The sequence below is a fragment of the Corvus moneduloides genome, chromosome 7 (genome assembly GCF_009650955.1).
Source record: "Corvus moneduloides isolate bCorMon1 chromosome 7, bCorMon1.pri, whole genome shotgun sequence".
NCBI classification, from domain to species: Eukaryota; Metazoa; Chordata; class Aves; order Passeriformes; family Corvidae; genus Corvus; species Corvus moneduloides.
The window spans coordinates 16,019,451-16,029,968 of record NC_045482.1 but is presented as its reverse complement, the minus strand read 5'-3'; the positions used below and the strand labels follow the sequence as shown (position 1 = coordinate 16,029,968).

The 10,518-nt window shown below is 35.9% G+C and overlaps 1 protein-coding gene across 4 annotated transcripts in view; it reads right to left on the bottom strand.

Moving 5' to 3' along the window:
* Positions 1–1,098: 1,098 nt before the first annotated feature.
* Positions 1,099–10,518, bottom strand: part of CCDC141 (coiled-coil domain containing 141) — a 71,442-nt gene continuing 62,022 nt past the window's right edge. For 3 of the 4 annotated variants that reach the window (XM_032115184.1, XM_032115187.1, XM_032115188.1), the window contains 5 exons: positions 8,926–9,098; positions 2,966–3,120; positions 2,738–2,867; positions 2,483–2,645; positions 1,099–1,386 (listed from right to left, as the gene is read on the bottom strand). In XM_032115184.1, the coding sequence (XP_031971075.1) occupies positions 1,263–1,386; positions 2,483–2,645; positions 2,738–2,867; positions 2,966–3,120; positions 8,926–9,098 (745 nt within the window). In that variant the 3' untranslated portion in view covers positions 1,099–1,262. Of the gene's footprint in view, positions 1,387–2,482; positions 2,646–2,737; positions 2,868–2,926; positions 3,121–8,925; positions 9,099–10,518 lie in introns of those variants that run through there. The other variant, XM_032115186.1, reaches the window with a different exon arrangement.

Here is a 10,518-nt window from a genome sequence, read left to right as displayed (position 1 = left end):
CTGTGAGAGATACAGGGTAAATATGCAGAGCAAGTACCTCGGTCTGCAGCTGCTATATTTATATGCACATATACATAGCCTTGTGACTCTTCTGCAGGCAGGATGCCACTGACTTTTCCATAACGTCAAGCAAGTGATTTATGTGATCAGGCGAAGACATGTACATAGTATTTTTTTTCAGCTCATTTCCTCTCTCTGCCTGTACTTTAACTTGGAGAAAAAATTAAGATTCTGCTGTGCAACCTGCACCTTGATGGAGAAAAATATCTAATATTTTGATATTATGATTTAAGCAATTCTTAAATACATTATTTCAGTGCCAGTTTTGCACAGATGACATCTACTTGGATGAAGCGCAAAAATGCTGCACTGCTTAAATCCCTATCTGCTCTCTGTGAGAAGTGTGAGTGCATTGCTGTGGTATGCAAAACCAGAGTAGGTCTAATCAATGTGAATATAAAGAATGACAGAATGTTGGACATTGTGGTTCTTGAGGAATTCTCTTATTGAAGAGTCCTTGGCTATACTAAAAACGTGTTTTGAAGCTAGCACTAATATAATTTCGTAGTCCACTCCTTTGAACTGCAATGACAGGCACCAACTGGAAATGGACTGTATTGTCACACTAATCTAGTCCTGAAAGCAGAAGCATTGCAGTGAATACTTCTCCATTATGCTGCCTTAGAGAGAGACTTTCTCTTCCCTGAAGATATTCTTGTTACTAAGCAAGCATTAGACAAGGTTTGCTAATATTAGTAACCACTCCTTTTGGTGCCTGGCCTCCTAGAAGTGTCTCAAAGCTGTTAGAAATCTGACAATTAACACTATTTAATAAACTGAAGAATTCTATAGTTATAAACTCATTTTGGTTTAAATCCTAATTCTCTATATTAGCTAGTGGGAAGACCTATTAATGGAATTAATACCACTGATGGAATTTGTAGAAGAATACCATAGTGGGTACTAAGCAATCACCAAGGAGATCTGTAATTTTGAAGGTGAATATTTCTTCATCACCTTCTATTAGATTTGTCCAACAATCCAGAGCAAACCCACAAGAAACTGTATAATCACTGTCTAATAAATGCTCTACACAGGTGAATTTTAATATTGATTTATTTTTAAAGGAACAAAATACAGATTTTAATCTAGATATATATTGGATAGCACCCAAAATTCATCTGCTCCTCACCCGTGGCCAATATCTACTAATGGACACAGCAAACAACATGAACTTGCACAGGGATCAGGCATCTTGCAGTTCAGTCCATCTTCTCTTCCACTGCATCAGGCAGAAGAATGGGATCATGTCTCAAACTGAAGTTAATCTCTTGTGGCCTCTCAAGTTCAAGATGCACTCCTTGGAACCAGAGTTTCTCTTTAAACCTGTTTTAAAAAGGTCAGTTAATATTGTCCACATTTTTAATGGTGGCACAGACAGTTCTTCGTGGTTTTGAGAAAACACAAGATTAGAGATGAAACAAACAGTAATTACGGAGAACATAAAATATTCTAAATCTCATTTTACTGATCAGAAGACACTTTTGGCTATAAACAACAGAAGGTAAGAGAAAAAAATAGGATAAATCTGACCTTTCTGTATGGTCTACATGGTTTAATCATACTGAAGTCTCTATGTGCCTTAAGTAAAATTACAATGATCTGGCATGTTATTTTTTACTGCCCTATCACAGCACTACAGAAAAAAACCTGAACAAATTATGTGGGATCAACACTTTGTCAGCTGGACATGAGGCAAAGTGTGCAGGCAGCTCACAAGGAAAAGGACAAAGCCTTTGAATCAACATATGCAACAACGTTCCTCTATGGTTACACGTTGCTCTACCTCTAGACAGATAAACTTCAGGAACTTAAAGACAAAATAAAACTGCTCTTCTTTTTTTATCAGAGTCTAAATTCATGAGGCAAGATTTCATCCTGTGCTAAAAGTCACCACAGGGACTAGTGGCTTCATGCATCTCATTTATTTAATCTCAAATTGCACAGTGGGAAGTATTATCTTTAATCAATTAATGAACAGTGACAGTTCCTGTCTTATTAGGATTGCTACTTACTCTTCTGAATAAGACTTGTCTAGTAGAAACCTTTGTTTATATATTCTGTTGATGAAACTTCAAGTAGCTCCATCAATTTGAACTCCTGGAACACTTTGTGCCTTTGAGCTTTTCAAGCTTATATTAAAATCTAGATTGAGATGCCTAGATTTCAAAAAAATATTTCACTAAACATAAATACCTTGCAAAGACTCAATGTTCTAATGAATTAAAAGCTCTTTCATCTAAAAATTAAATATCTTTTGATGAAGAATTAAGTGAAAAAGGCAGTCACATATTATGCACATAATGTACATTACCCCAAAATTCATAGATTAGAAAGAGTGTTTGATGTGTGCTTTGTAAATTAAGGTGCTTACAGTTATTGCAGCAGTACAAGTTGTAGCATGGAGTAAGATGCAAGTTACCTTACTGGAGTACATTCAGCCACTGGCCTTTGATCTCCCTCATGTGGTGGGTGGGCTTGTACTAGCTCAGTTGTGGTGACATTCACTTCTTCTGAAAAATATCCATCTTCCCATTCTGGTTTAGCCTGAGTTACACTGGAAGTTTTGGGGGGATTGTTTTTCCCTGAAACAAAATATGTACATTAGTGGGAACGAGTTGCTCATGTAATAAGGCAACAGGGTGCCAAAAAGCATGCAGCTGGCAGGACGAATCACCTATCACTGTTACGAAAGCAGAGCAATGTGCCTTTCCAATTTCATTGCTGGCAACACACATGTATTTCCCTGTATCAGCAAGGACTACATTTCTCTTTAAAAGGTAATAGGTATCTCCTAATTTCTCAATCTGTAAAAGAAGAGAATGTGCATAAGACATAATTAGTAGCATAAGGCAATATAAATTACCTTTCTCCCAAGAAAAATTTCAAGAACATTAGAACATACACTGATATCTCCAGATACCACTTTGATATCATCCTTTTTCCAGAAGACATGTGGTTTGGGCTTTCCATGTATAGTGCAATGCAGGATTAAATCTTCTCCTTCTTGTAGAGTTCTATGTCCAAACTTTTGTATGAAGTTTGGCTGTTTTCCTTGTACTGAAAAAAAATGTAATCAAATCAATATTCACTGTGTTTTAAAAGACACAACTGAAACAAGTGAAGAAAAAAAAATCTGTTCTCATAAATTTCATCACATTGTAAGACAAAGAGAGCCTTTACTGATGCCTGGAACTCAGGATAACTTGTTTGCAAGACAGTTAGTAGGCATGTATCATTTATCTACCTAATATAAAGTTTGCTAAAAAACATGGATATTAAGCACCTAAGAATTTCATGCATCAGCATAGTGATATTAGTTCCATGGAAATGCTGAAGAATCATGTTGTTTGGTAAGGTATTAGGCAAGTCTATGTGAATTATTGTTTCAGTGAAGGCAGATAAGTAAATATTTCACACAAATTTAAGTGACAAAGTCATGAGAGCAAATTTTTTTATTTAGTGCATTGTTGTACATCATGCTTTCTTCACTTTCTCCACCCCTATTATTTTAGTTAAAAAAAAAAAAAGTTATTGAAAAGATAAAAAGAATTGATATTTGCAACAAAAATGAAGGGCAGAATGAGGCCTCTCTACCACTTCAACCACATCACTATTTTGGCCATCATTAATACTGAAACCATGTACTACCACATCATCCAGTACAAATTTGATTCAGATGAAGGATGGGCAAGTAATTGCTTTTCTATTGCAAATACCCAAAACACATGAGATTGATTCTGTGCTAGCTTCATGCCAACTCTGGAAGGACAGATGACACCTGAGCCACTACAAGGACTGATCAATACAAATTGACCCATCAAAATTGAAGAAATTTTAATCATCAGCATCAGTTTGTACTGACTAAAAGCACTGCTTTCTGTGACTTGTAACTTAATGAGCTGTAAAGGTGTATTTACTGAATCACTGTACTACCACCTGAGGTTCCACTCATATTCCACCTACGAGGTTACTGTAAAAGGAGAAAACAACCTCAGAATTCAGACTAAGTATTCTTGAAACAGGGAATATAAAGCAGAAGATGTTAACACAAGAAGGACACACAAAGACATATACTACAACAAAAATGAACTTTTTGCATCTCTATCACATAAAGAATGTGTCCTTCTTCCTCTGACATAAATTGTACCTTCTTTCCAAATTATTTAACAAAAGTTATAACTGACCTTCTCAGAAACAGAAAGTTACTGAAATGTGTGTTAAATGACAGAGCTTGAAACTGCCATGCCACCCTTACTCCACTGTTTAAGGATGAAAATTTTTTCTTTATGCTGTGATGGAACAAAAATCAGCTTATCACACACAGGTGCACATCAACTTCTGAATCCAAATATATTGAGCTAAAGGCTATTTTTGCCAAAGGTGGGCCTGCTGGCATAATGAGACAGACATTTTGACTACTGTATTAATAAATTCACTTCTTAGGTGAGCTCTTAATTGCAATAATTTTATTATTATTTTAGCTGCTTTTCTATTCTTCCTATGTACTGTAGGACTGAGGTGATACTGTAAAGCAGAATAACATAAGTTTTACTCTCCTGTACTTGTGCTAAACTGGTGTGACCTCTGTATTAGCCAGCCAGAGCAGCTCAGACAATTCAGTTCGTAGCTGTTGAAAGTTAGCACGTGCAAGCTGCCACCCCTATTGCTTTGCATGCACCTGAAGCCCAGAAATTTGAGATCTCCAGCTTCACTTCAAGAAAGAGAGCCAAGTTTACAGCCCTGCCTACTCTTTGCAGGCAGTTAGCAATAGGTCACAAACAGAACATGATTAGCTTGTATTCCAGTGGAAAACATTAAGTGGGTTTCAGCCCCTCCTTGGGATAATCTTGGCTGGATTCCACTACTTGTGCAGTTTGGATTACCTTGTGAAGTCATGTTGCATCTCATACCAGAATGGTTTTTATCATAAAAAAAAAAAAAAAAGAAGAAAAACAAAAAGAAAAATCTGAGTGGAATGGTGACAGTGATAATGATCAGACCACATCTTGACTTTATACCAGTAAGGCAGTAGAACATAAAAACTGAAATGACCAGTTTCTAGAGAGCAAAGAGAGAAGTATGTGCAAAAAAACCCATGAAGTGACAGTTCCTACAACTCTTTCAGGCACAGGCTTGACCTCAACAGGAAACAAAGTTTGCTGTAAAAGACTTCATCATCTGACAACAACCTTCAAAATAGAATGGATGGTTATATTTCACCAATGGTTTTCCCATGATATCATAACAAAAACTCAGAAGAAAACTTGTTAATTGCAACTTATTTCTTGGCTGGACATCCCATGAACCATAAAGGTTAGAAAGAACAGATCCATTCCCCCACTGTGGGAAAAGATAATCAGGTAGTCAGTGGTACTGAAATACCACTCTTACAGCTTCAGACAGTAGTTTTGTCAAATATTAAATATTCCACGAGTATACTGGTAGGAACCAGTAGAGTTATGCTGCAAACTGGCAAATAAGCACGGAAAAATCATCAATCTGCTGCAATGCAAAAACTACAGGAGGAAAGATCACCTTCATATCCGTCTATCACGCAGCTTTCACCCCTGCCTCAGATCTCTCTCACACACATGTAGTACAGGTCAAGCCAAATTGGTTTTAAGAGCCATTTGTAAAATTAAATTGCTTCACAGTTATTCTTAATCTATTTACTCTAGGCATGTAATTTCCAATCTCTGGTGTCTTGAAATGTGATATTAGCAATTTTATGAACTTCCCCTGTCCTCTCCACAAATTAGGCTAGGCAGATTCCCACCATGCTGCTTAGAGACTTTGTATTTACTCAGCATTACTCTAAATTAACACTACACTTTATTGTTTAGAGATTTTGTCTCAGTCAAGCTCCTAACACAAAGATTCCTTTATTGGGAATATTAAGCGGATCTCCTGACTCAATTGATCAGAAATATCCATAATCCAGAGCTCCAGTCTCCTTGAATACCATTCTTAACCTCTTTAAAGTCTTGGCAGTAGTTTTTCAAGACACAGTTCCTCTGGACCACACACCAAAATTACTCCTTTACCCTAGAAAAGTCTCCAGAGAAAGGTGCAGAAGTAAGCATACCTTACCAGTCATTTGGGAGGAAGTCACCTTCTCCATTGCCGCTCCAGCCACATCTGATCCAATCTGCGTAATGACTCATCCTCTCTTTGCCTACTGACTCAAACATGTGACCTCAAGCTGCTTCTCTTGAAAAATGAAAATAATTAATCCCTTTCCCCCTCCAAATTTAGGTACTTTGTGTAAACACCCCTTTGTAGACAGGCAATATCTTTCACCATTTTCCTAATCGGTGTCTGCATATGGGGAAGGAGGAAGGGAGTGTAGGTTAGTTATATGCCCGATCTCTTTCTTGTAAGGATGGTGGGACTGAGGCTTACATCTTCTCTATACGGGAGCCATAGGGAAGATGAAAACACTTTGGGATCTTGAAGTAACTATAGGCCCAAAACCGTGACTGTGATGAGGGGAAACTAACATTGTAAACCAAGAAAGAACCAGAACAATACAAAACACCTATACGTATTCCCTGCTCTACAGTACGGCTAAAAGAAGGAGGAAGTAAAGCATGCATAGTATAAACTATTAAAAACTCCATGAGAGTGGGAAACACTATGTTAAAATTATTGCTGCAAAAGAATGAGTGGTTTTTTCCGTCAAAGAAATATTAGTGCATCATGAGACTATATCACTGTCACTCCCTTATTTTCTTGGTTTTTTTAGATTATCTAAACAGAGCATAGCAGGAATTTTCTAGCGAATTTTTTTTAAGGACTCATTTGAGTCCTTAAATAAAGGGTATTTAAACCCAGATTGCCAGCACAGCAGTAACCAGTGTTGATTATGTCTTTGTTTGCAAAGCAAAACATTAAAACCAGGAGACTTTCACCATCCTGCTGTGCATCCAGTATCTCTAATCACTCTTTTTGAAATCTTGTTTCTTGCAGCAATTAAAATTGTGGCTGATATCCACACACCCATTAAAAACTCCATTTAAAACTATTCCTGATTGAAAGTAGATGCAATACCACACTCACAAAATCAACTTGTGTTTACCTAAAGTTCACAGAAATGTCCAAATTCTCAGAGGAAAGTTTTAACAAACAAACAAACAATGGTATTATATATTTCTACAATGATTTATTAAGATCTAAATTACCTTTATCATGAAATGGAAAATACACTGTAGGAAAACAGGTGAAATTGACACCTGAGAAAATTCCTATGAATCTACATTTTTGGGAGATGACGGAACTTAGAAAGTGGTTCATTAAGGGTAATACCCAGTTAGTTAGGACTTTGTTTCCCCATCTGTTCACCACTTCCTCCTCCTGCTCCCTCTCATATTGCTGTGAGGTTGTATCATGATGAGAACTTTTCCATTTTCAAAGTTACAGGAATTTTGCAAAAGCCGCTGTCACTGGGCCAAAATATATGACCCTCAGCAATTACAGTATATATTCTTTTCATAGCATGCTACACAGTAAAAAGTTTACTTCATTCCAGCAAATTATGCAAGAGAAGGTAAATATTCCCTCTCTAAAAATTTTCCACAGCAATGCAGTTGTAACACGAAAGCTGATAACCAAAAGATGCAGGAAAAATCATGTAGTTCTTTGTAAACTCTTTTTACTGTATAAATACAACAAATACTGAGGCTAAATAATGAAGTTATATTTGAGGATTTATAAATTGAGTCTTCCATTGGCACAGTTACATCATTGTTATGAAATATTTAAACAAATTAGAACTTTATTTTAAAAAAATATTTGTGGTTGTCCTTGGCAAGAAGGAAATGCAAACTGTAGGTGAACAAACTACTGGTTTGGATTTACTACTTTGAAGTTAAAGGATAATTCTGTTTCACTTATTTTTCTTTTTTTATAAATTTGAATACACCTTTGAATATTTCTGCAATTTGGTTGCTTCTGTTTGAAATCAATGTGTTAAAAATTTTAAACGTGTGCAAAAGCTCATGTCAAATTATTAACTTTCTTGTCTTATACTAACAATTTAGAGGATTATTAGAAATATTTGTATCTTTATAAGAAGACAGAGAAAATATGACGGGCATCTACTTAAGCAGAGTGGAATGCTGGAATGTTTCATTTTGTAAACATTTGTTCTATTGTATATTAGATGCCGCTGACACAAATCCTGATGGTTCTGAGTCAATTCTGTAGCACAATCACAACTCTACTGGAACTACTGCAGCTTTCATTTATGGGTCCTATATGCTGGGCTGAGACAGATTTAAATCTGGCCTATGTTAGTTCAATAAGGAATGATATAATGCCTTTACTAAGAAGCTTTATCCTAAAAATAAATTTTTTTGTAAGCATACGAGAAAACATGGCTGGAAAAAATACATTCTATGTTTAAAAAAACCTCCAACACCCTCCATACCCCATCCCAAGAGAAGACATATCCTAAAATATACAGTGATCTGAGCACTGCCTGGCTCTATATTGACATTTAAAACCTACAGCCATTAAAACTGTTTCCAGTGATTTGCAATGCCTACATTTTTCGAAAGCAAAACTCAGCCTCAGATTCTAGAAATATCTTTGGAAGTTTTTATCTCAACATCACTTTGAGAAAGTAAAATAAGCACTTAAAACTGCCAGTAAAGAAACAAGCAATATATCCATTTTGCCATAAAAGTGGCTTGGTACATATTGTGAAAATGCAGTGTAAGAAAATAAATTTAACATGTGATGATTAAGTCCAGTGCAGTCAATATTGTACTTATTTTGTGAATAGCCAGTACATTAGTGATACACCAATATAGATGACACACAGCATTATCCAGTCTATTCTTGCAATAGGTGGCCTGTTACCTTTCACGTGAAGAATGGCACTTGATGAGATAGTGCCGTTCAAATTTTTAGCCCGAACAACATAGAGGCCAGCATCTTTATCACACACCTTCTGAATGAACAAAGTATGCTTTGTCTCCTTTTGTAAAAGCTTTAAGTGCTCATCTGCAGTCAGTTTCTGGCCCTTCTTGTACCTGAAGCAGAGAGTCAGTTTTCAAGTCAGAGTTTTATCTCTTCATGTCACACAGAACCTTGCAAATTCAGGCAATCTCTGTAACACACTACATTAACAGCAGAGGATAGAGAACACTACTGTGCTCTCCTTTCTCAGTTTTGAAGTTAATCTGTCAATATGTAAGAACAGCTAAACTATGCAAATTACTGGATAATACATCTTAACAGTAGAAAATGTGGTTCTGAAAATGGTGTTCAACGCACAAGTCACACCTCTCTCACTGCAGTATTAAAGAGGTTACCTGAGGGCCTGGGCCCTCGGTTTTGTGCTGAAGCATTTTTGCTAATAAGGTCGTTAGTTAATCCAACTAATGAAAAGGTTCTAAAAGATCAACAAAAAAACGTTCTAAACTTGTATCCTCAATATAAATGACAGTCAAGAACCTTCTTCCATCCCAGGCCACTTAACATTTACTTAGTTCACATCATCAAACAGGATAGAACAATGCATCAGGAGTTACTCCAGGGAACTGCTGTCATATTCTAATACTTGAGGATCTTTCACCATGTATTGGTATTGACTCCTGATTTAAAAATGGAAATTAGAGAAAATTCTGTCTCTCCTTGCCTCATGATGTTTCAGCACAGGCTACATTTAACCTAACACAAACATGAAAATATTTTTCCACATGTATAACCGAAAATATTTCTACACCAGTACAAAATACACATTATTGGTGAATTTTTAATTTAAAACACCGACATTTTTTTTCTGTTCTCATGAATTTCTAATTTGCAAAATTATTCCAGTTGAATGCTATCTTTTTGAAAGACAACCTATCAACAGTATATATATTTTCGAGTTAAATTAATGCTCTCTTACAATAAAATGAACATCTTGTTTCACCAATAATACTCCTCAATCTGTACAATACTGGTATTTAAAACAAGGTAACTTTATTGATACCAACAGAGTATAGCACCAAGGTTGCAGTGTCCAGTAGTTTTCTCAGTGCCACTGAAAAAATTTCAGTTTAACAAAAACTTACAGTTTAATTCTTTAAAAGCGTAATAATAATATTAACATCATTTTTTTCCCAGTAAGAGGCATATTTAGTTTTAATACATTAAAAGAAAGGCCTCCATTGTGAAAGACTAATGGAATAAGTGGAGAAAAGACAAATGAGGTAAAATCGGAGGAATGCATGCAACAACATATAGAACTAGGACAAAAATCTTGAAATCCTGCCCCTCTTTAAGTCCCTATTCCTTTTGGCAGGGCATTTTTAGACTTTAAATGTTCATATTACATCATCTGTATTTCTCACAAATCCAGCATAAAAGTAATCTAAATCCAGTATAAAAGTAATCTAAATCCAGTATAAAGTAATCTAAATTGACACATAGCAATTAAGAAAGAGATAGACCATGCACACCAAT